We start from the raw sequence: 26348 nt of genomic DNA, 5'->3' as shown, positions 1-26348 counted from the left end.
GCAGCAATGCCCACTGGAAGTAACAGACTCTTTTCTCCTTTGTGTGTCTCTTCAGAAGAGCTGAGAATCCAGAAGGGCCCAGCACATTCTTCCTCGTGGGTCATCAGCCACTGCTTGGTCATAGGTTATCCTCAACCACCCTTAGGTGGGGGGGAGGGGGGGATCATAGCCCTGGTGACTGCCTTAGCCTCTCAGGATCTGCCTGAGTTAGGAATGCGGGGGGCGGTCACGAGTGGACCTAAAACAAACTCAGGGCTGTGCCAGCAGGGAGGAGAAGGGCTGCGCGCTGGGCCACCATCAGAGTCCACCAAAGCTGGTTCCTTTTACAGCGGTGATGCTAATACGTGTCTGGAAACATCGGTAGGTGTATATTCCTTCATGCAGCTTTCTTTTTTTGGCAGAGGGGAGAAAGAGGAGAAGTCCGCTTCAGAGGAAAGCAATGGCCACACATTTCTAGGGCAGTCAGCGTGAAATGCAAGTGGTCCGAGCAGAGCCTCATCAGTGTAGACAAACCTCCCTCTTATTCGCATGCCCTACACGCCTTGTGTTCTGTCCCATGAGCAGATGGGACGGGCATAGTGCCCATTCCGCTCACCAGGGGACCAATGGTCCTGCAGCTGGTGGTGGCGGTACCGAGAGCCCAGGTGTTCTCAGCAGTGCTCACCGCCCAGGTGCTCAGGGTGCACAGCCAGCCACCAAAGAAGAGCCTCTCTGTGCCAGACCTTGCCACGGGGCAGGGCAGGAGACGGAAGCAGACATGACACACAACAGGGCCGGGGAGCTGAAGGAAAGCAGAGCAGAGGCCACAGCCAGAGGAAGCCAAGGTCACACGTCCTCAGGGTGAGGGCCCAGGCCACGGTGGTACCCTCAGACAAGCCCCTGCTGTGTGGCACTGCCTGCTTCACGGGCTCGCTGTGTGGCCTGGGATCCCCCTGAAGGGGCATCACAACTGCTGATTCCCACAGGGAAGAAAAGGCCTATGCTGAGTAAGGGCCCTGGCTGATGACTTGCTATGGGCTTATCCTCCAGCATCCACAAAGGGTGATGCTGAGTGAGGACACAGACAAAACACACACACAGCACCACCACAGCCTCCACGTACACTGGGAGCACACAGTCCCAGGGAGCAGGGCATCCGTATTAACTCACTCTGACCTTGGGCCACTTGACAGACTTCTCTGGGTCTCAGTTTTATCACTTCTAAAATAAGGGAGTCGAGCCTGGTGATGTCCAAAGTCATCCCAGCTCTGACAATTAGGGATCTTTCCAGAAGACCTGGTAGATTTCAAAAAAAAAAAAAAAACAAACCTATTAGCAGACAATGGTTAAATTGGTGAGATCAAAACAAGCACCAGACGTACTTCCCTGGTGGCGCGGTGGTTAAGAATCCGCCTGCCAATGCAGGAGACACGGGTTCGAACCCTGGTCTGGGAAGATCCCACATGCCGCAAAGCAACTAAGCCCATGCGCCACAACTACTGAGCCTGCGAGCCACAACTACTGAGACCGCGTGCCACAACGACTGAAGCCCACGCGCCTAGAGCCCGTGCTCCGCAACAAGAGAAACCACCGCAATGAGAAGCCCGCGCACTGCGTCGAAGAGCAGTGCCTGCTCGCCACAACTAGAGAAAGCCCGTACGCAGCAACGAAGACCCAACACAGCGTCAAATAAACAAATTTATTTATTTTTTGAAAAAGAAAAACAACAAGCACCAGAGTCCTTAATAAATCTCTTTTCATACAACTTCGCAAAGAAGTCAGATGATTCCTGCAAACTCTTACAGCCGCAAGAGGCAAGGGGATTCCTGGAATTCTCCAGACGCTGGCTCAGCCAGACATCATCTAGAGCGGACCTAAAAACAATGATCCATCAACGTTTCAGCTTCTGGCCACCCTGGGTTTGGCCTAAAAGCCCTTGAGCGCTCCTCTCGCTGCAACCTCATTCACTAAAGCTTGGAGAGAAGAGCAATAAAATGAACAAAGAAAACGAAAAGAAAAACTGGCAACTTTCTTTTAACCTCACGAGGCAACTCAGCTACTTCTTTCTCTTCCTTGCAAAGTAGAAACTGCTCCTGTGACAAAAATATTTTTGTTTCTGAATCCGCAGAAGCCACTGTATCCACCAGCTGCCCAGCGCACCGTTTTCAAGAAGCTGGGGCTTGCAGGCTGGTGTTGTGTGTTGGATGAAGTTTGCTTCAAAGGTTAATGTTGCAGCAGCTGGCTGAGACTCAACTAAGTGATTCAATGTGTCTTCTGGAAACAGTTATGCTAACCTTTCATTTTCTTTAAAAAAATATGCAATGGGGGAAAAGAGCACGTCTCCCGTGCACGACCCCCATACACAGCAAGAAGCAGTGCCATTGAACTTGCATGCTTCCTAAGGAACAGCAAACTAGACCACAGAGTTCAGGGGGATGTTAGCAGCTAAGACTTGCCTGAGACACAGGGATCCCGCCTGGGGAAGGAGGGAAGTGAGCCCACGAGGGGCTGAGGGACAGGGAAATGTGAGCAGATGGGTGGACCCAGATGAACCACAGATCTGCTACATAATTTGCAGGGCCCAGGACAAAATAAACATGGAGACCCCTTGTTCATAAAGTGCATAAAAAGTGCCATTAAAGGTACTAAAATATAAAGCTTCTTTTTTCTCCTATATTCTCTCTCTCTCTTCATCTGTCCCGATGTTTTTATTTGCTGTTCAGTGTCATGCTCCCTGGGGCACAAAGATTTTCATGGGGTGAGTGCAGACCCAGGAGACTCAGACTCAGTGCTCTGCTCACCGGCTACTGGACAGACCCATGCACTGGGCCCGAGCAGCGACAGGGTAGTAGAGCCAGGCCTCTCCCCATCCCAAGAGCTCACTGCCCCAACCCACAGAGGATGGACCACCCCCAAGGGCACTGCAACTTCCTTCGGCACCAGGATGCACTAGGTACCCGGATGGGGTGGAAAAGGCTTAGCCCTGCCTCGCTGCCGGCAGAATGACCTGTGGCATCATCCACCCGCTGCCCAAGATGCTGTGGGGTGTATGTACCCCACGCCTGTACTCCCTGGGGGAAGGAGGGTGGCAGTGATTGCTGTGCGGGGTCTGAGGTCCCAGGGGCCAGAGGAGTAGGGAAGCCAAGAACCCATCCTGGGGAGGTAGGAAGGCAACAGGAAAAGAAACAGTGCGGAGGCCAAGGCTCTAAGCCCCAGCACATACTCCGCTGTCTCATCAGACTTCACTTACAAAGCACAAAATTCAAAGATAAAATTAAAACAAAGACCTCAGAGCATTAAACCCTCAAGCGGGGTTCCGTTCTGAGCATAGGGTCTGTAAGGGCACAGGTCACGTGCCCATAAAGCAGCTGTGCCGGGGAGGAGGAGGTGAACCAAGACTGAGATGCTTGGCATTCAGATTAGAGAGCGGAGAGGTTATCAGTGACGACGAGGTCAAGGGTACAGCCAAGGGAGGGCGGCTGCAGCGCGCAGGTGAGCCGGGAGGCCAGGCCAGGAAGGACCTGCTACACAGCACCGAGATCACAGCACACGCTGAACTCGGAAGGACCGTGTAATCAAGTCACCCCCGTCCGCTTCCCCAGACTGACATATTACAGTCGCTATACGGGGAGGGGAGGAGGGGAAGAGGTGGGATGAGTGGGGGGATGTTCAGGTGGGACAGACAAGAGAAGTGGGGGAGATGGAGAGAAAGAGAGAAAAGGAACAGAGGATGTTACGAGAAAACAACACAGAGAAAGGGCTAATGAAGCAAACTTCCCCCTCACTGTTTATGCACAGCTCCATGATATTTAGACTCCTTTAGGCTACATCAAGAAACACTGGCATTTCAAATATTCCCGTACAGAAATGTCAACATTTCTATACGGGAGCCCGACAGCCAGTGACTCTATATAGTTTGTGGCATGGAGAGTAGGAGAAACACCATCTCATCAAGTGTAACTTTTGCCTTCTCATCTATCAACCCCTCTTTTTTTTTTTTTTTTTCCCGTACGTGGGCCTCTCACCGTTGTGGCCTCTCCCGTTGCGGAGCACAGGCTCCGGACGCGCAGGCTCAGCGGCCATGGCCCACGGGCCCAGCCGCTCCGCGGCATGCGGGATCCTCCCGGACCGGGGCATGAACCCGTGTCCCCTGCATCGGCAGGCGGACTCCCAACCACTGCACCACCAGGGAAGCCCTCAACCCCTCCGCTTTTATCTGGCGACTTCAAGTTAGCCACTGCTGCTACAACGTTGTTTGGCCAATAAATATTTATGAAAATCATTGGATGTGAAAGTGAATATATGAACAAATAAACAAATCAGGTCTTAAAAGATCCATTAGGATCTTAAAATTGGGATTAGTCCAATATTTGGACTAACCTTGGGGTTAGCCAGGGCCTGGCATTTCAGTTTGGGTAAGGACTCCAGTTGCAGCCTGGTTTTCAGCCGTCTATACGGTGGTAGGCTCAGGGCTCAGGTGGGTAAAGGGACAACTTATACCCACCAGCTCCGCAAAGGGAAGGGCTGTGGTCTCACTCTGGTAGGTTCAGTGCTCAACACACAGCAGCCACTCGGTAACTGCTGAACTGAATTGAGGGCACAGTGACCATTACCCATGACCACACAGAGCTCATGTGGCTCCATGTGCAGGATATATCATTCTTGTAAAATTTATTCTAAGAAATTCTTAAAGACGTATAACCTCCTCTAGATAAAAATAATTTGAGATGGTCAATGACACAGGGCTTACTACAATGAGTTAATTCATATCTCTTTATGACATAAAATGGTGGCATAGGAAGTATTCTAGCCACAGGGCCAGTGGTTTCTATGAGCTGCCTGGCAGCCAAAGCAAAAAGGGAAATACCCTGAGTCATATGTTCTTGCTATCAGATTCTGGTGCCTTATTTAACAAAAGTGACTTGTTGCTTAGCACATTTATTAGAATAATCAGTCCTCAGTTCACCAGAATGTCTTATTTCTGCCTTGCCATAGAAAGTGGTTGGTTTTAGGAAACCAGTTTTGGGAAACTGCCTCCATCCTGCCATGAATAAGAGGTGACCAGCTCATTATGAACCCTTTGCACTTCTAGACTCTCAGGAGATTGACTACATAAGAAATTGGAGCTTTCCAGAGTACGATCGGGAACCCCCAAGAACCAAGGCCAATAAGATACACGGACAATATGCAGAGGAACCAGCTAACCAGAAGCACTGGCTTGTGTTCTGGAGGCCTCTAAAAAACTCACTGGGAAATAAGTTTGCACTGGGCCGAAGGTCCAGGTCCTCAGGATGGGCAGAAAAGGAAATCTAAGCAACCCTAGGTACCCCGCTCTTCCCCTTGGCTGGTTCTGTCTGTCCTCCACGTCTCAGCTTGGATGTTACCTCCTCAGATAAGCTTCTCTGCCTATACTACCTTCAGGGTCTCCCCAGCTCCAGTGCCTTCTCCTGCTTCTTCTATCTGTTCCTTCATTGTACCAACGACCCTATTTATTCCAGTTTACCTGTTTCCCACACTAGACCATAAGCTCCATGGCTTTTGTCCATTGCTGTTACGTCCTCCGCACCTAACACAGTGTTTGGTCAAATAGATGCTCAATAAATATTTATGGACTCTGTGAATGAATAAGGAATAACTGAAAGAATGAACCAACGAGACCTTAAAAGTTCATTAGGATTTAAAATTGAATAATAATTTGGAAAACATCTTCAAATTCACAAAATTCCTCTCTACCGATATTACAGAGAAATGGTCAAAACTAAGGCCTCTCTCTGCTTAATCTGGCAAGACCGAAGCATCGTCTTCAGCAAAGAAGCACAGTCCCCACAAGAGCGAATGAGATCAGCTTCTCTGCCCTTTCCCCAGTAGTGACCTCGTGCTTCACCTCACTTGGGTCTTAAGAGTGTATTTTGGTCCAAGCACACTTTGCTCCTTTGGAACAAGGTGTTAATCATCTCACACTGGGGTTGGCAAACTTTTTCTGTGAAAGGCCAAAGAGTAACTACTTTTGGCTTCACGGGCCATGTGGTCTCCATCCCAACTACTCTACTCCGCTGCCGTCCAGCAAAAGCAGCTGTAGACTCTACTGATACATAAGCAAATGGGCATGGCTGTGTTTCAATAAAACTTTATTTACAAAAGCAGATGGAGGGCCAGATTTGGACTGCAGGCCACAGCTAGCCAACCCTGGGCCCCAACACACTGCTACTCACTCACTAAACTGACAATGCATGCCCTCCCTCCTCATTGAAGCGGACATTCCCGATGAAGCATCTACAAATTCAGTCCCGACAACCCAGCTGCTTTGTCAGAACCATAAATAAGAGTCTTGGTCAAATACCCTGAAGAGAGTCTGCCAAAGTGAAAAAAAGCATTACCATATTAAGAGAAAAACATAGCCAAAGAATTTCCTTAACAATCAACTAAGCTCTTGAAATGGGGCCAGAGAACACACAAGGCCTCCAGCTTTGATAGTCTGGGGAACTGAAATATTTTCGTTCCACGAGAAGCTGCAATCAGAACAATGAGAAGCCTCGTCCCCACGAGCCTCTGGACAAAGGCTGGCCCAGAGCAAAAAACGCCGGCTTCCATGCTAGCGTCTGGATTGACATCACCTAATGCAATACTGATTTGCATCCCCCTAAAAATGGTAAAAATCAATACGGTAACAGAAGCCTCGTTACATCGACAGGGTCTGGGGCCTCTTTAACGAATGCGATGCAGGCCTCTCAGTTCAGGGAGAAAAAGAGGAGAGACCACAGAACAACCAGGACGGAGGGAGTGGGGAAAAGAATTCAAATGGAAAAACACAGAAACAAAATACGAGGGTAACTATGGTAGGGCAAGCAGCATTCCAGCTCTTGGTTACTTTACAAGCATGAGTGACAGACTCCAGAAGATGGGGAGCCGGTCCAGCACAGGCTCTGTGTTATCTGATCCACTTTTGGATGAGCTCAGGCGGCTGAGTCAGCGCCTTCTGACAATCAGGTTGTCTGAGGGGAACTGGCTGAAGGCTGGGCGCAGGGTGGGGGAGTGGAGGGGCACGAGTCACACCTGGCACCCGCCACTCCCCTCCCCCACCATCGTCCCCAGGCCGCCTGGACCCTCCTCACTCAGAGAAGTTGGGGCACATCCACTGCAAGCAGGCCACGTTCCAGGAGACAGCCCTGGAGAGACCAGAGCCCGCTCAGCAGGAGAAGGACCCTCTGCCCACAAAGCAGCCCCCGTGCCCAGGGCTGTCACTCTTCAGCCACTTGAAACAGGGCCATAGGTGGCATCTGGCCCAAAGGTGGCCAAGGGCGGATGCAGGTCTGGGAGTGAGGGAAGAAAACCACTTCACAAGCCTCGACAAGCTTGCTTCCAAATATTCCCCTGGGTGTTGGCGTTGGGGTAAAAGTGCCTACAGGAAACCTCACCACCTCACCAAGGCTCTGAGTTACCAAAGACCGCAGAGCTACGGGGGCCCCAGCAAAGCAACACGCCGTCCAAACCCCAGGCAGCCGTTGGATCAGATGAGAACTGGCCTCGGAGTCTGGGGACCGCTGCTCTGCAATCAGCCTGCTGCGCGGTCACCTCCTCGCCGGAAAGGGGGCAGCGGATCACTGCAGGAGCCCCGGTGCCTCCCTGCTCCCCGAGCCCTCAGGGCAGCCGGCCTTGCCTGCTGCTGAGTGGAGGGCTCGCAGTTCATACCCAGGACACTGCTGTTGAGCCTCCACCTCCTCACAAGTGACTAAGACAGGTGTGCCCCTCACACTCTAGCAGCAGAGAGAAACTGAAATCCACAAGTAAATAAGACAATCGTGAGTTATGATGAGGGGGCGAGAAGGGACAAATGAACGATGAAATGTGATCACCTCCGGGGCTATGCATCCCCAGAGTGATGAGGGGAGGTTGGGACGTGGGGCGCTCCCCGGGGTAGGGGGTCAGGGAAGGGCCGTCTGGGGCAGAGGCAGAATTTAACCCGAGGCCTGAAGGACAAGGAAGGTCACCTATGGAGGAGCTGGATGGGGACACCCCAGGGAGGGAAGGCCAAGGCCCCAGGAGAACAGCCCTGCATGGGGGGTGGGGGGGTAGCAGAGAGGGGGAGGGGCAGAGGGTGGAGTGCGGGGTAGAGTGGGGCGCCCGTCAGGCTGGGTGGCCCTCCAAGGCCCTGTAAGCAGTTACGATCTCTCTCTAAGAACAGAGAGCGTGTGAAGGGGTTTACACAGGGCAGACAGGACCCAATCTGAAAGTTGCAATCATCAAGGCGGGAGGACAGATGACCTTCTCCTGCCTGTTTTCTAATCAACACAGCGGAAAAGCAGCTGGGACAAAAGTAACTTTCCTCTCTCACCTTCTTCAGTACACCCCCGGTATTTCTGTCCTGCACTCTGGCCTAAAGAAACCAAATATTTTCCCTCTCTCTCTCTCTCCCTGAACTACTCAGCAAAAAAACTGCAGAGGCAGGGCTTCCCTGGTGGCGCAGTGTTGAGAGTCCGCCTGCCGATGCAGGGGACACGGGTTCGTACCCGGGTCCGGTAAGATCCCACATGCCGCGGAGCGGCTGGGCCCGTGAGCCATGGCCGCTGAGCCTGCGCGTCCGGAGCCTGTGCTCCGCAACGGGAGAGGCCACAACAGTGAGAGGCCCACGTACCACAAAAAAAACAAAAAAAACAAAAAAACTGCAGAGACAAAATGCTGCCTTTGGAGGAAAGTTTTAAATGTTCTGCAGACACAGCCAGTGTCATGTTCAACACATTTGGAAACCGTTTTTATGTAAGGCTGAACTAGTCTGCCCTCAAAGCTGCTTTCTATTAAACTGTTTGCATGCACACTGTCCTTCCTTCCTGCAGCTGGCATTCCCTCCCCTGATGAATGCTGGTCCCAGTCATGGTCCTGAGGAAAGGGGAGCTGCAAATCCTAGGACAGAAGCACAGAAAGAGATATTCGGGCCGCCTGTGGTTGGAGGGGATGGGCCTGCAGGGGGACATCCTCCTTCTCCAGCTTGGTGGGAGCGGCAGACCAGGGAAAGACAGCTGCTCTGCCCAGTGAGCTTTCTTCCAAAGGTTCTTCCTGGCTCAAAACTCAGCGGGGAAAGTGAGCGCACATGGGTCCGCTCGGCAGTGAGAAGCAAAAATTCCTTTGGTCGCAAGCCCAGAAACGTCTCTGGCAACTTCAAGATGAGGCAAGTGTATGGAAGATGTGAGGTGGGGCTTGCAAAATGGAAGGGAAAGTAGGTAGATCAGGCTCAGAAAGGGCAGGAACTCAGGGGGCAGCGGGGTCCCGGGAGCAGAGGCTACACCAGCTTCCCCCATATTGTTTTTCTGGGGGTGGCATTCAGCCGCTGCTCCAAGCTGAGGATCTGCTTGGTCTGATGGGTCCTGTGTCCACCAGGTCCCAGAGGGCGGGGTGCCATGACTGGTGGTCCCTTCAAGACTTTCCAGTGGGGGAGAAATGGACCCCGAAGGAGATGCTGGCCTCTGCTCCCAGAAAAAGGGGGGACAGGGTGGGTGAAAAGTGGGCAGTGATAACAGATGTCCGTGGTAATTTTCATTCATTAAAAGTGGCAAGAATCGCATGCTCAGGAAGGAGGATGGCTGTTTAAGTAACGGAGCGCCCTTCAAGTGAAATCCTGGTGCTGGGGGGAGGAAATGGGTCCAGAGTATAAGGCACCAACTTAACCATTGGGCCCGTGTATGCGGGGGGCGGTCACACCAGTTCCACTGGGTTATTAGCAAATGGCCCTGGGGAGGCTGGGCCTTGACCTCACACGGCAAGCGCCATTCGGAATGACTTGGACCCTCAAGTCCAATTTTGGTTGGTTCTGTTCTGCCTCCTCTGAGACTTCCTGCCCTGTTTCTCGCTGCTGAGGTGACACAGCGCGAGGCAAGCTCACCTCAACCCCCAGCGCTGCCGGCACCTTTATCATGCGCTCGGGCACACCTGTATTCACCCAGGTGAGAGGCTCCTTCCAAACTGAGCCCCATTACAAGCCAGTCCGCGGCCCCCTCTCCTAAATAACCAATCATCAGACTAAGGGAACAAGATGGAAAGAGCTGGAAGAGATGTTTTGACTCTCACCACGTCCAACCGCAATCAGCAAAAAAAAAGGAGTTTAGTCAGTGGAAACCAGTCTCTTGTGTGGGCGCCTGCAATTTAATATCCCCTCATTTCCCATTCCATTTTGAAAGGCCACGTTAGCTCGACTTTAAATTTTCAAGCTCCTTTCTCTTGGGCTAGAAACGCATCTCAAATAGCGCGCTGCTGGCAGGAAGGCTAGCCTCCCGGGGACAGTAGGAGCCAGGTCAGAAACACCTTACAAAGCTGGTCTGTCGAGATGGGAGATGGTTCACAGCCAGCCGGGACATGCCAGGGATGGCAGGAGAATACACTCGCCACCTTGGCTCAAAAGCTGAAAAGAATATCCCCCGGCCAGAGCAGCTGCATGGGCTGCACCCACGCGTGCCAAACATGAAATTAGCCCGCGGGGGCAGCTCACGCAGTGTCCAGACCAGAGCCCTGCCTGCAGACAGCCCGCAAGGTTGGCTGCTTCCCCAGGGCTCAGTGCAGCTGAGAAGTCCCGCGTGTGGCCACAGGCTATGCTATTCTGGTCACCTCCTTCCGGTGAGACTACCACATCCTGGACACCTTTCACGCAGGGTGAACCTAAGCCGGGGTGAGCCAGCCTCCCAGTGGGCTATTTAAAGTTGAGTCAGCCCATCACATCAAAAGGCCAGGCTGCGTCCCTCCCATAACGGTCACGGGCTTGGGCACTTGGGGAGCCTGGCCGGCTTCGGAGGCTATAACTTCACCACAGCATTAGATGTGTGGCCTCGGGCAGGTGACTTAAGCTCTCTGAACCCGTTTCTTCCTCTATAAAATGGCAATAATACAGCTATCGTGCAGATTAGGTGAAAGTTACAAATGAAAGCGGAGCCTGGTCCAGCTTTGGAGCTTATCGAGTAGAAGTTATTATGATCATACTGTGACCAATAAACACATTTTGAAAGATTAGTTGTTACAGAAGTTCCACGGTAACCTAACAGAAATAATACACAATTGAGACATCGCTGAAGGCCAGTCACCTACACCAGGCACAGAGCCCGCTTCTGTCCCAGTCAACAGCACAAACATAAACAGCCCGTGCTGTACCACCTGGGTCTGATTTCACAGCTTGCATCAAGTAAAATGTACAGAGAGCCGGAGCAGAAGATCCCTCCTGGCTCGAGGTCTATGATCTTTTTTCCTGGGCCAGAAACAAGATTCCAGCCTAGCCTGATTCCTCTTTCCAGATGAAGTCTGGAAAATGACAAGAGTGTGGAGAAACCAGAAAACACCATCTCTCTAGGCACCTGCCACACAGCAAAACAAACCTCCATAACTAACGTACCAAAGAGTGGGAATTGTTGATGGTCTAAAAAAGTTGGATTTAAGTTCAGGTATGAAGACTGCTAAACAAATCAACAGAAGAAAAATGCCTACATGGAGAATATTTCAAAAGAAAGCAAACCTTTTCCCAAACTGAGCTCTTTGTGTCTCTGTTTAAAAAAAAACAATCTACACTCAGAAAATTGTAGTTTAGAGTACATACCCTTTTGTAGGAGAGTCATATGCATGTTAGCATATTAAAAGCTCTGAGAAGTGCTATGAGGACGAAATCCATTAGCTTTGTTTTAATTCACGGTTTCCAGAACTTTTTTGTGTGGAGTATTGTTTTAAAACACACCTAGTAACTCTGCAAAAACCCAATTTGGGAGACCTGGTTTGTTTTCAGAGTGGCTGTTCACATGCTAATGATGGCTAACTTCCAAACCCAGCAAATTCTCTATATGCGATGAGTGCACAAATGAACAGAAATCTGTAGCCACAGTTGCCTCGGGGCTAAGAATGGAAGGGAAACTCAATTCTCACTGCTTACCTACTAATTTCTTTACAAACCTATTGCCTTCTTTTATAAAAATTGAAAACACTACTGTGAAAACTCTCACCTGAGGGCTTCCCTGGTGGCGCAGTGGTTGGGAGTCCGCCTGCCGATGCAGGGGACACGGGTTCGTGCCCCGGTCCGGGAGGATCCCACATGCCGCGGAGCGGCTGGGCCCGTGAGCCATGGCCGCTGAGCCTGCGCGTCCGGAGCCTGTGCTCCGCAACGGGAGAGGCCGCAACAGTGAGAGGCCCGCGTACCGCAAACAAACAAACAAACAAACAAAAAACCTCTCACCTGATAGCCTGCTTATTAAAGAAGCTTCCATGAGCTCCCTCCCCTCCCCCACCCCAGGTCACACTCAGCATATCCTAAATGTTCTCCTTTGGTCCAGACTTGACTGGTTTGGTCCCGCTTCAGAATCTCATGAAATCAGGGAGTTCTGGTGCCTTTTGACCTCTCCAGATTTAGCCAAATGTCAGTCAAGGCACCTGAGAACTTGGTCCTGCAGGTGGGGAACACACTTACCTCGTGGTCAATTTTAATAAGTGCAATGTCGGCCTTCTCATCCACATCTTTGATTTTGGCCTCATACGTGGCACCATTCTTCAGCTCAACTTTGACTCGGTGCTTGTTGGTCACCACGTGGGCGTTTGTCACAATCAGTCCATCTTCGGACACGATAAACCCAGACCCGCTGGCCACAGGCACCTCCCTCTTAGAAAAAGGAAGCCTAGAACCAAAAAAAGTACCTGATTAAGGCTGAAACATCTTCAGATCAGCTCTGAGACACACTGATGAACCGATTCTGTAACAGCAGCACGCATCTAGCATTTGTTACTTGACACACTGGCTTTATTTAACTTTAAAAAATGGAACGTTAGACTGACTTCTATACGCATCCAAACATTCCATTTAGAAAATATTCTTAGGGAATCTCTTCAGAACCAGAGGTTCTTAAAATATCTAGAAGGGGCAAGAATGTAGATTTAAGTAGTCAAACAGGAAAACATCCCAAGGGAGAAATGCTTATCTTCCTGTAGGACTATATTCAGTGACACTTTAAATAGATCTGATGTTTTGCTAATGGCAGCGGTTCCGGTGGGAGCTTCAGAGGCCGCGGAACAAAAGGAAGGCTCTCTTTACTTGCGAAACAGTTCGATGTGAACCACAGCAGGAGCAATCTTCTCCACCACATCGGCAATAAAGTTGTATTTATGGCGCAAACTGTTGGGATCTTCCTGCCCTGAGAACAGAAACAAAGACGAGACACTTATAGGTGCTGTGCTCTGTGCTGTGGCCACCTGGAGAAAGATATAGGTTAGAAGAGCCAGAAAACCTGAAGGAGGGTGAGGACAAGAGCCCTTTGTGACTGGGCTCAGGTGCAAAGATCTTTCTGGTTCTTGAGGAAATACCCACTCAGATAAGACAGCAAAACCCACCAAAGATGACCTCTTGGCTTGGCTTCCTTGCTCTCAATAGTTTCACCTCGAGAATGTTGAACCAGAGGCTCCAGCAGACACCCGGGCCTCCTACATTATTCCAAAGAGTTGGTCGCCCGAGGGCCACCTTGACATGGCACCGTCCACCAGTGTCCCTTCCCCAACTCCTGCAGCACCACACAGCAGCCCTTCTCAGCACACCGCCGCTGTCGAGGGGAGGGCTGAGGCTGTTTTTGACAAGATGCTCATCAAATGTTATAGATTTAAAAGGCTACTAGGAAAAAGCATTAAGGCAAAGGCACAGATGGTGTCTTTCCCGCTGTCTGTCCCCAGAGCAGCTTCCCACCGCATCTTAAGCACTCACTCCATTTCCCCGACCCCAGGACATCCCAGGCCAAAAGACACAAGAGATGCCTTGATTCCGTTGGGAAAAAAAAAAAGAGAAAATCGAATGACCATAATTCTCTCTATAAACATATGCACTGAAATTAGGGAACCCCCCGTATGGTGGGCATTTGCAAAGCTCCTTTCAGACAAAGCTGTCAATCACAAATCTGATGTAGGTCTCCCAGCAAGGCAAAAAGTTAGTTACCACCAGCCTGATGTGCACACCCATGGCATCTGATTCAGAAATGAGCTCCTGGAGACTCAGGGGCTGGGAGCCCCCATTCTGCGGGCACACGGGTGGCAGAGGCAGCCTGAGCCTCTTGCTCTGACCCCAAACCCGTGCCACCTGCTGATACCCCTGAACAAGTCTCTCTGCAGAGAGACAGCAGAGGGGCTCCAGGCCAGTCTGTAGCCAAGAACCCCCACACCCCTTCCTTTCCCTCCTCTCTGCCTTGGCCCATGGGTCGAGCATAGGGCTGCACCCAGCAGCTCTGTCAGCCCCGCTGCCACCTGGCCCCATGCAGGAACTCACAGGGGGCTTCCAGAAACCTTCATAGAAATGTGACGGAGAAATCTTATGCCTCTTGCATCTAAAAATTTTAAATTGGGGCTGATATTTTCTGTCTTTTAAAACTATATTTTGGTAGTAATTCATTTTTAGCATGTCTTACAAAAGTACTGATCCATGATGAGTAGGAAATAAAAGGGAAAGAACCCTGACCCTTCATCACAGCTGGTCTCCCTCCCTCACCGTTCACACAGGGGGGTTCGCAAGGAGGCTGAGGTTTAAAAGGAAACCACAGACCCGCAAAACTGCCCCTTGCTAACCAAAGGGCCTGTGCCCTCAACACACACACCCACGCCCACACCTACACTTACACACTCATGAATATATGCTCACACACACACATACACTCACTCTCACACTCATGATCGTACACACATATACATATACTCACATGTACACACACATAAACACATCCACACACACACGCACATATGCACGCACACACTCTTACATACAGACTCTGACTCTCACCAAAACACTTTTGTATACACACACGCTCTTACACTCACACACATACATACATTCACAGAGCTACACTCGTATACACAGATACATACACTCCTACACACAAACACACCCCTCTGTGCCAGGGGTACAGCCGTTCTCCAGGTGCCAGGCTGTGAAAGCTGTGACATTCTCAAGTCTTCTGTGGCTCTCAGAGCTGCATGTCCACGGGCATCCCCAGTGGCACCACAGCATCTGTACAGATTGAGCTGTGTGTCCCCACCAGGGACCTCAGTTCTCCAGCTCAATACCCCTGGGCACAGGGACATCTCGGGTACCAGCCTGCCTCTCCCAAGCTTTCCTTCTTGAAGTGAAAGACCATCGATGAACAAAGGGCCCCTCTCTGTCACGGCTACTGGGCTCTGAGCTGCTTTATTTCAGGGCTGGAATCTGCTCTCTTTTTGCATAGCTTGATTTTTGTAAGGTGCAGAAGAAGATCTGCAACTACTAAGCAAGATTAACTAATTCAACAAATTTATGGTAGCATAATATTTATTATTTTTGCTTTCAGAACCCTTTCATATGGTGCCATCGGAAAAGCCTTCCTGGGGCTTCTCTGGTGGTGCAGCGGTTAAGAATCTACCTGCCAGTGCAGGGGACATGGGTTCGAGCCCTGGTCCGGGAAGATCCCACATGCCGCGGAGCAACTAAGCCCATGTGCCACAACTACTGAAGCCTGCGTGCCTACAGCCCGTGCTGCACAACAAGAGAAGCCACCGCAATGAGAAGCCCGCACACCACAATGAAGAGTGGCCCAGCTCGCCACAACTAGAGAAAGCCCGCACAACAACGAAGACCCACTGCAGCCAAAAATAAATAAATAAAATAAATAAACTTAAGAAAAGCCTTCCTGGGACTTCCCTGGTGGCGCAGTGGTTAAGAATCTGCCGCCAGTGCAGGGCACACGGGTTCGATCACTGGTCCAGGAAGATCCCACATGCCGCGCAGCAACTAAGCCCGCCACAACTACTGAGCCTGTGTGCCTACAGCCTGCGCTCCACAACAACAGGAGCCACCACAATGAGAAGCCCGCACACCACAGCAAAGAGCAGCCCCCGCTCGCCACAACTAGAGAAAGCCTGCATGCGGCGACAAAGACCCAACACAGCCAAAAATAAGTAAATAAGTGTATTTAAAAAAAAAAGAAAAGCCTTCCCTATGGTACTCTTCCTATGGAAGAGGAAAATCAGATATTGTTCCCATGTTATATTTAGAGAAACTGAGGCTCAGAGACTATAAATGACTTCTCTAGAGACACTAAATTTTCTTCCCGGAGTGTATAAGTAACACAAAAGTCTGAGCAAACCTACAACGTTTCCACATCACACACCTGCTGCCCTTCCAGGACCCCAGGTAGCTGTGGTTATTTAACTGGTGCGTCTCCCTGCATTCTCCAACACGAGATATAAACAAGGGGATAGGAACATTCCTTCCCAACACAGAACCCGTGAGCATCACCCAGAGACAACTGTAAACAAATGCATCTGGGCTTCCTCGGACTAGCTCCCTGGGAAAGGCCAAAAGGAGGCTTAACTCCAACAAGGCCAGCAACCCCCAGGGAAGTGTGGAGATTCTGAGACCCTCAAAAGGAGGACGATTACTTGTCTTGCCACTAAAAATCATTCACTCGCTTCCTCTTTCTACTTCCCACATAAGCCCGGGAGAATCTGCCCACATCAGGGATGAAAGTGAGAATGGGTTTTTCCAGCTAAAACAAGAAGCAGTTGCTTCCTCACACACACTAGAGAAAGTGGCTCCAGGGTCTGTCCACCTGGGACGGCAACGTGGGAGAGCAGGAAGGATGCTGGCCTGGACACTAGAAGGCCCAGGTTCCATCTGCAGTCTACTGGGTGGTCTCCATTTCCCCGTCTGTAAAATGGGGCCAACTACCTCTAGAATGAGCTGTGAAGTCTATTCCAGCTCCAACATTCTATGATCTAATCCCTGTCTCTCCCCCTCACTCCAACATGCTACAGCAAGATAAGGAGACTGTGGAATCTGAGATTGGACACAGGACTCCCCTAATTCTGCAGATGTGTAAACAGAAAGGAGGAACAGTGGGTGCACAGACCATACTGAAAAGCCACAGTGACAAGCCTTAATTGTGCAGCTGAGATGAAAAAGCAATGGGTGGATTGCCCTGGTGGCGCAGTGGTTGAGAGTCCGCCTGCCGATGCAGGGGACACGGGTTCGTGCCCCGGTCTGGGAGGATCCCACATGTCGCGGAGCTGCTGGGCCCGTAAGCCATGGCCGCTGAGCCTGCACGTCCGGAGCCTGTGCTCTGCAACGGGAGAGGCCACAACAGTGAGGCCCGCGTACCGAAAAAAAAAAAGAAAAAAGCAACGGGTGACCTCTATTATCATTGGTGGATCTGTGTTAATGGAAGAAATAAATAGAGCAGAAACAACTGAACTGAAGGAACTATCAACTAATAGTCCAAAGATGGGCAAAACGTCAAACCAAAGAAGTGTTTGTCTTCTCCAAATGCAATTTCAGAATGAGGAATAAGAGTGTTGCTAAGAGCAGCTTGGCTCAAGGCTAGGGTCCTGCTCCATGTAAAAGGTTGTCCATCGAGCTAAAGGAAGCTGCTGCTGCCTCGTGGTCTTTAGAAACCCTGGCTGGCCCCATCCGCTGTGATTTCAACTGCGGGTCAACTATCTTCCTTCCAGAGGGGTCAACTCGGGTGGAGAATTCCAGAGATGGACCTGGGCTGGCTCTGCCACAACCCCCTCTCCGAATGATGCAGACAGATGGAGGGCTGGGGCATCCAGGCCACTCAGCATTGGGAGGATAGGTAAGAGCACAGGCTCTGGTCTCAGAAAGATCAGAGTGTGACACTTCGTATGGGACTTATTGGCTATGTGACCTTAGTATGTCACCTTACTCCTCCAAGTCTTCTCCCCTTGTCCATAAAATGTGATGATAATAATATCTACCTCCACGTGTTTTCTTTTTTTGTTTTTTTTTGTTGTTGTTGTTTTGCAGTACACGGGCCTCTCACTGCTGTGGCCTCTACCGTTGCAGAGCAAATATAACTCCCTCTATGAAATGAGGGCCGTGTTTAATTGTGCCAGAACTGAGGTGGCAGAAGGTAATGAGGTTGGGAAGTCTCAAGTTGGGTGAAGACCTGGCCCTTCTAGCTACTCCATTATCATACAGAAAGCTGGAATTGGCTGGCATTCAGTAACAGCCTGCCATTTACAGAAAGCTGGTAATTCAGAAACATGAAAGTAAGGTATTTCCTACATTCCCAATGAATGCAAAAAAGAGAAAAGACAAAAATGGCAAACAGGGAGTCAAAGAGGGAGCATCAATACAGATCCTACAGACAATAAAAGCATGATAGGGAAGAATCACGAACTAATTTATGCACATAAATTCTACAGCTTAGAGAAAATGGACAGATTTAAGACATAATTTATCAAAACTCACTGAAGAAGATACTGATAACCCAAATAATCCTACAGCTATTAAAGAAGTTGTATTTGTAGTTAACAACCTTCCCAGAAAGAAAATGTCAGGCCCATACAGCTTCACTGGCGAATTCTACCAAACACTTAAGAAAGAAACAATACCAACACTTCGCAAACTTTCTTCAAAAAAGAAGGTAGGGCTTCCCTGGTGGCGCAGTGGTTGAGAGTCCGCCTGCCGATGCAGGGGACACGGGTTCGTGCCCCGGTCCGGGAAGATCCCACGTGCCGCGGGGCGGCTGGGCCCGTGAGCCATGGCCGCTGAGCGTGCGCGTCGGAGCCTGTGCTCCGCCACGGGAGAGGCCACAACAGTGAGAGGCCGGCGTACCGGAAAAAAAAAAAGAAGGTAAACACTGCGGAACTTATTTTATGAACTCAGCATTACCTTAATATAAAAGCCAGACAAAGATATTATAAGAAAATTATAGACTGGAATTCACTGGTGGTCCAGTGGTTAAGACTCCATGCTTCCAATGCAGGGAACGCAGGTTCAACCCCTGCTCGGGGAACTAAGATCCCACATGCCATGTGGCCAAAAGAATTGTCTTTTCTAATTAAAAAAAAAGAGGATTTGGTTCAAGATGGCAGGGTAGAAGGACGTGTGTCCACTCCCTCGTGCAAGAGCACCGGAATCACAACTAACTGCTGAACAATCATAGACAGGAAGACACTGGAACCACCAAAAAAGATGCCCCACATCCAAAGACAAAGGAGAAGCCACAGTGAGATGGTAGGAGGGGCGCAATCACAGTAACATCAAGTCCCATAACTGCTGGGTGGGTGACTCACAGACTGGAGAACACTTATACCACAGAAGTGGACTGAAGGTTCTGAGCCCCACGTCAGGATTCCCAACCTGGGGGTCCGGCAGTGGGAGGAGGAATTCCCAGAGAATCAGACTTTGAAGGCTAGTGGGATTTAAGTGCAGGACTTCGACAGGACTGGGGGAAACAGAGACTCCACTCTTGGAGGGACACACTAAGTAGTGTGTTTTCAGCACCACCAAACCAGCTCTACAGCAAATACTAAAGGAACTTCTCTAAGTGGGAAACACAAGAGAAGTAAAGGACCTACAAAAACAAGCCCAAAACAATTAAGAAAATGGTAATAGGAACATACATATTGATAATTACCTTAAAAGTGAATGGATTAAATGCTCCAACTAAAAGACACAGGCTAGCTGAATGGATACAGAAACAAGACCCATATATGCTGTCTACAAGAGACCCACTTCAGACCTAGGGACACATACAGCCTGAAAGTGAGGGGATGGAAAAAGATATTCCATGCAAATGGAAATCAAAAGAAAGCTGGAGCAGCAATACTCATATCAGATAAAATAGACTTTAAAATAAAGAATGTTACAAGAGACAAGGAAGGACACTACATAATGATCAAGGGATCAATCCAAGAAGAAGATATAGCAATTATAAATACATACGCACCCAACATAGGAGCACCTCAATACATGCGGCAACTGCTAACAGCTATAAAAGAGGAAATCGACAGTTAACACAGTACTAGTGGGGGACTTTAACATCTCACTTACACCAATGGACAGATCATCCAAACAGAAAATTAATAAGGAACCGCAAGCTTTAAATGACACAACAGAGCAGATAGATTTAATTGATATTTATAGGACATTCCATCCAAAAACAGCAGATTACACTTTCTTCTTAAGTGTGCATGGAACATTCTCCAGGATAGATCACATCTTGGGTCACAAATCAAGCCTCAGTAAATTTAAGAAAACTGAAATCATATCAAGCATGTTTTCTGACCACAACACTATGAGATTAGAAATCAATTACAGGGAAAAAAACGTAAAAAACACAAACACATGGAGGCTAAACAATACGCTACTAAATAACCAAGAGATCACTGAAGAAATCAAAGAGGAAATCAAAAACTACCTAGAGACAAATGACAATGAAAACACGATGATCCAAAACCTATGGGATGCAGCAAAAGCAGTTCTAAGAGGGAAGTTTATAGCTATACAAGCCTACCTCAAGAAACAAGAAACATCTCAAATAAACAATCTAACCTTACACCTAAAGGAGCTAGAGAAAGAAGAACAAACAAAACCCAAAGTTAGTAGAAGGAAAGAAATCATAAAGATCAGAGCAGAAATAAATGAAATAGAAACAAAGAAAACAATAGCAAAGATCAATAAAAGTAAAAGATGGTTCTTTGAGAAGACAAACAAAACTGATAAGCCATTAGCCAGACTCATCAAGAAAAAGAGGGAGAGGACTCAAATCAATAACTTTAGAAATGAAAAGAGAAAAGTTACAACACACACCTGAGAAATACATAGCATCCTAAGAGACTACTACAGGCAACTCTATGCTGATAAAATGGAAACCTGGAAGAAATGGCCAAATTCTTAGAAAAGTATAACCTTCCAAGACTGAACCAGGAAGAAATAGAAAATATGAACAGACCAATCACAAGTAATGAAATTGAAACTGTGATTTAAAATCTTCCAACAAACTGAAGTCCAGCACCAGATGGCTTCACAGGTGAATTCTATCAAACATTTAGAGAATAGCTAACACCCATCCTTCTCACACTCTTCCAAAAAAGTGCAGGAGGAACACTCACGAACTCATTCTATGAGGCCACCGTCACCCTGATACCAAAACCAGACAGAGAAAATTTTAAAAAACGAAAATTAAAGACCAATATCACTGATGACTATAGATGCAGAAATCCTCAACAAAATACTAGCAAACAGAATCCAACCACACATTAAAAGGATCATACACCAAGATTAAGTGGTCTAATTATTAGAGAAATGCAAATCAAAAGTACAATGAGGTATCACCTCACACCAGTCAGAATGGGCATCATCAGAAAATGTACAAACAACAAATGCTGGAGAGGGTGTGGAGAAAAGGGAACCCTCTTGCACTGTTGGTGGGAATGTAAATTGATACAGCCACTATGGAGAACAATACGGAGGTTCCTTAAAAAAATAAAAATACAATTACCACATGACCCAGCAATCCCACTACATACCCAGAGAAAATCATAATTCAAAAAGACACATGCACCCCAAAGTTCATTGCAGCACTATTTACAATAGCCAGGTCATGGAAGCAACGTAAATGCCCATCGATAGGCGAATGGATAAAGAAGTTGTGGAACATATATACAATGGAATATTACTCAGCCATAAAAAGGAACGAAATTGGGTCATTTGTAGAGACGTGGATGGATCTAGAGACTGTCATACAGAGTGAAGTAAGTCAGAAAGAGAAAAACAAATATCATATATTAATGCATATATGTGGGAGCTAGAAAAATGGTACAGATGAACTGGTTTGCAGGGCAGAAATAGAGACACAGATGTAGAGAATAAACGTATGGACGCCAAGGGGGGAAAGTGGCTGGGGGGAGGGGGTGGTATGGGATGAATTGGGAGATTGGGATTGACATGTATACACTGATGTGTATAAAACTGATGACTAATAAGAACCTGCAGTATAAAAAAATAAATAAAATAAAATTCAAATAAATAAATAAAAGAAAATTATAGACTAATATCCAGCATGAACACAGACTAAATGTGCTTAAATTTTTTAACAAATAGAATTCAGCAATATAAGAAAAAGGATACTATATCATGACCAGGTGGGGTTTATCCCAGGAAAGGATAAATAAGGTTGGTGTAACATCTGAAAACTAAATAGCGTAATTCACCAAATTAACATACTAAAAAAGAAAACCCAAGCGATCATCTCAATAGATGCAAAAAAAGATCTGACAAAATTGAACGTCCATTCATTATAAAAAAAATACTCAGCACACTAGAAATAGAAGAGAATTTCCTCAGTTTGATAAAAGGAATCAACAAAAAACCTAAAACTAACATCATACTTAACGGTGAAAGATTACATGCTTTCCCTCTAAAAATGAGAACAAGGCAAGGACATCTATTCTTACCACTTCTATTCAATATTTTACTGAAGTCCTAGACAGAATAATTAATTAGAAAAAGAAATTTAAAGAAATAGAGATTGGAAAGGAGACATAAAGCTGTCTTTATTTGCAGATGACATAAGGGTCCACATAGAAAAAGAATCTACAAATATATTATGTAGAATAAGTGAGTTTATCACCATCACATGGTAACAGGTCAATATGCACAATCAATTGTATTTCTATGTATTAGCAGTAAACAATTGGAAACTGAAATTTTTAAAAATACCAATTATAACACACCATCAAAAATATTAAATACTTAGGAAAATGTTGAATAAAATATGTGCAAGACCTGTTCACTGGAAGCTACAAAACTGCTGAAATAAATTAAAGAAAACCTAAATAAATGGAGAGAGACATCATACATGTGGGTCAGAAGACTCCCTATTATTAAGCTATCAATTTTCCCAAAATTGATCTACAGATTCAACATACTCCCAGTGAAAACCCCAGCAGGAGTTTTTGTAGAAACTGATAAGCTATTTCTAAAATTTATGTGGAAAGCAAAGAACCTAGGATATCAAAATAATTCTCAAAAAGAGAAAATTGAATGACGTACTATGTGATTTTAAACAGAAAAACTGTGAATAACTAGGATTAGTAGAATGATGTCACAACATTTTACAAAGACAGATCTTTCCACCTCCCTAATTTATCATTAATAATTTTAAACACAACAAATGACCCATTAAGAGTAGCCATTTACTCTAATTTTATGAGTTTTACAATTGCCAGATTCCCATCCAAAGATAATAATGATTCATCTTTCCCCTTTATAAACTACTGGTCATGCGCAAAACTCCACAAATGCTGCTTCCTTGGAACCATCATCTCTGGAGTTTTACAGATGATACTTCTTAACTACTTTCAACAACTTACTTACATGAGGAAAGAGAGACACAGTGTTGAAAAGTTTCAGTGATTATTATCAGAATCAGAATTAACAGACACTTCCATTATTAAGTGTTTACTGAAGAAAAGCCAGACAGTAAGTTAAGTACTGGACATACATGATCACACTGAAGAAAATTTGTTGCAGTGAAAATGAAAATCATGAGGGGACTACGAATCAAAGGACAGACTTTTATCTGTGTTTCTCTCAAAAGATTTAGCACACAATTGCACATGTGCTTTAAATACATCAAAATGTGTGTTTCATTCATCTTTAAGGCAAAAGTGTCAGGTAAAGATGAGAGGTGAAGCAAGAAGAAAGAAGTCTTGCCGGTCCTAATGCATTTGTTCTCACTCTGCCCTGAACCACCCCTGAGTGCCATAGCAAACTCACAGGATATTTCATGTCTTCTGGGGAAACACAGCGATACTTGATAACTGTTGGACACCTTGAGAACGAGCTCTAGGCCATTCACGGTTTCAAAATCAGATTGCACTACATTCTTTTGATGATTCCATATTTTGTGAATTTGGATTTCTGGTGGTCTCTGTGATTAAAAGAAAGTACTGTACAAAAATCAATGTTGAACTGGAAATGGGTTGGCAGTGTCCAATCTGATTCCAAGATTTGAGAGGCTGTGTGGCTCCCAACAGGTGTGCAAAGATCATTTGTATTAATTTTGTAAGTAATTGTGGTTATTGAATAATGAAATTAAAATATCATTTTTCTTTTCTTTTTTTTTTTTTTGTCAAATGACTAATAGGTTACAAGGACACAAAAACTTATTAAGGTGTTGGGACTTAATTATAATACTTGATAAATGGAACTGTCAGATCCTTCTTTTGGCCTAGGGGGTGCCATGAAAAATTACTGAGACATCAAGGGTGCCCACAAACCATGAAGCTTTGGGAACCTTGGCCAGGTCTCCTGGGCTCTCTCCAGTGGATAATCCTGAATCCCAGCACAGCTACAATAATCCAAAGCATAAGTGGATTTAGAGTGAAGGTAAACAAGGCTTTGCCCTAGAGCCCGCCCGCATTTGCCCTGCGAGGGCTCTAGCAAAGCATTCAGCTTTCCAAAGCAAACGCTTTTGGAAAATCTGTAGAAATGAAATATTTAAACTGCAGTTGGTTGAAACCATTGTCTCCTTCCCTCTGTCACACATCTCCTGTCCTGTCGGAGTGCTGTGGGCATTTGGGGATGTGGCTAAGAGGAAAGTAAAACTAGAGGGATCATTTTGCTTTGCGTTTAATTTATGTGCTTTGAAGTCACTTCTGGTTCTAGTTATCTATCCTGGGACAGAAACGGTTTCCAGGGGCACTGCTAATGCCACCCTGCCAGCGCCCCTACTGCAGGCCACAGGTTGTATAGAGTACGGTGATCTGGCCTGGAAGTATGTGGGTAGTGGAGAAATATGCCAGAGGAAAGACTAAACTAACAATAATAGTAGTAATAATAATAATGACAATAAGAAGAAATAATTCTATTCTCTTCAGAGGAAACATTACAAAATATGTCAAATGAAAAGGCGATCAAAGAATCTACAGCCAAAAAATACGGGGGTGGGGGGAGGCAGGGAGGAGTATTTTAAAGGTGAAAGTGGATCCGGTAGTTACAACATCATGACAGTTTTCTGGGTTTTGTGGAGTTTGTAGAATTTGTCTACTTTAAAAAATTTTAATTTGTGGCAGTTTGTTTTCTGCCTAAATAAGGAATCATTTCCATGCCTACTGCTGTATTCATAATTGTGAATTCTTTTTCTTAAGAGGGTGCCCCTTTCAGATCCCATAAAACTGGACCTGCCAGGGGTAGGTGGGAGTACCAAATCTTGCCCAGGGACCGGGCCTGGGTGCCACCCTCGTGGCTCCCTGACCCCCTAGAGCACGTGGCTGGCTCACAGTGTTAAGAGGGGGATGCCTGAGCCAGGCCAGCAGGACACCTGAGCTACACCTACAAGACACACTGCCTCTGCCGGCCAGGACTCTCAGTGCCCGACAAGTCACCATGGCCAGTGTGCCATGGATACACTTTATTTTTAATTGTTTTTATATTGGAGTATAGTTGATTTACAATGTTGTGTTAGTTTCAGGTGTACAGCAAAGTGATTCAGTTATACATATCTATACATATCAACCTACATCTAAATCTATATATATCTGTTCTTTTTCAGATTCTTTTCCCTTATAGGTTATTACTGAATATTGAGTGTAGTTCCCTGGGCTATACAGTAGGTCCTTGTTGTTTATCTATTTTATACATAGTAGTGTGTATATGTTACTCCCAAACTCCTCATGTACCCCTCCCCCCAACCTTTCCCCTTTGGTAACCATAAGTTTTTTTCCACTGTAGGAGGACCAAGGCGGCCCTCCAGGGTGGCCCCCGCTCCACATCTGGCTACAGTTGTCCTAGAATTGGATCTGGATGCTCTGGCCCTCGGCCCTGTCCCTTGGTCCCTTGTCCCTTCGCCATGCGGTGCTGCCCACCCTCTCCCACCCCGGCTTAGCAGCTCAGGTTCACAAACTCAGAGTGTCTGAGGGAGACAGGAAGGCCAAGCTGGACTCCAACCTCAGAACATTCTTAGCAGGGTCAGCAAGGCTGGGTAAGGTCGCAAGTCTCCTTGTTAATGCCAGAGTGACTCCAGAGCAGACCTGGCCTCCAGTCCCGATTCTCTGCCCCTCACAGCTGTGTCGCTTCAGGCAGTGGCTCTGCCTGTCCAAGCCTCATTCTCCCCTCCTGCAACATGGAGATAATACCACTACTTCTGGGAGTTGGGAGTCCTGAATGAGAAAAGCACAAAAACCACTAAACCCCATGCCCGTCTCGAGGCCACGAGCTGGGTTATCACCTCCCAGTTCTCAGCCCTGCACTCAGCCTCCCCGGTGCATCTCAACACCTCCAAAATGCTCCTCCCACACTTCTGAAACTTCTAAGAATCCCACTTCTACATTCTAATTCAGGCAGGTCTGGCCCGTGTTCGGTGTCTCCTCTAAGTAATTGCCACTTGGGGTGCATGAACTTACTGCAGGACCCCCAAGGACATCCCCATCTCCTGTCTCATCCACAACTCCCTCCATCACGTGGCTTTGAGTCCCCAGCTCTATCTCCCAAGATTCCTTAATGCACACTCTCCAGTCCTGCAAACCTGCAGGGAGGGTCTTACCTCCAGTCTACAGCAATGGGGAAACAAACGGAGCATCAGAGAAGTCCAGCACGA

The 26348-nt window shown here is 47.4% G+C and overlaps 1 protein-coding gene across 1 annotated transcript in view; it reads right to left on the bottom strand.

The window, feature by feature from the left end:
• HTRA1 (HtrA serine peptidase 1) overlaps positions 1-26348 on the bottom strand; it is a gene marked incomplete at its 5' end in the record, with an annotated part of 53293 nt that overhangs the window by 12021 nt on the left and 14924 nt on the right. Inside the window, 2 exons of the mRNA XM_024755929.1 lie at positions 12407-12611; positions 13025-13124. Of these exons, the coding sequence (XP_024611697.1) occupies positions 12407-12611; positions 13025-13124 (305 nt within the window). The remainder of the gene's footprint in view (positions 1-12406; positions 12612-13024; positions 13125-26348) is intronic.

The sequence above is a fragment of the Neophocaena asiaeorientalis genome, unplaced genomic scaffold (assembly GCF_003031525.2).
Source record: "Neophocaena asiaeorientalis asiaeorientalis breed wild unplaced genomic scaffold, Neophocaena_asiaeorientalis_V1.1 scaffold85, whole genome shotgun sequence".
NCBI lineage: Eukaryota > Metazoa > Chordata > Mammalia > Artiodactyla > Phocoenidae > Neophocaena > Neophocaena asiaeorientalis.
Note: the sequence above shows the minus strand (reverse complement) of the source record. Positions and strands in the feature narration are given on the sequence as shown.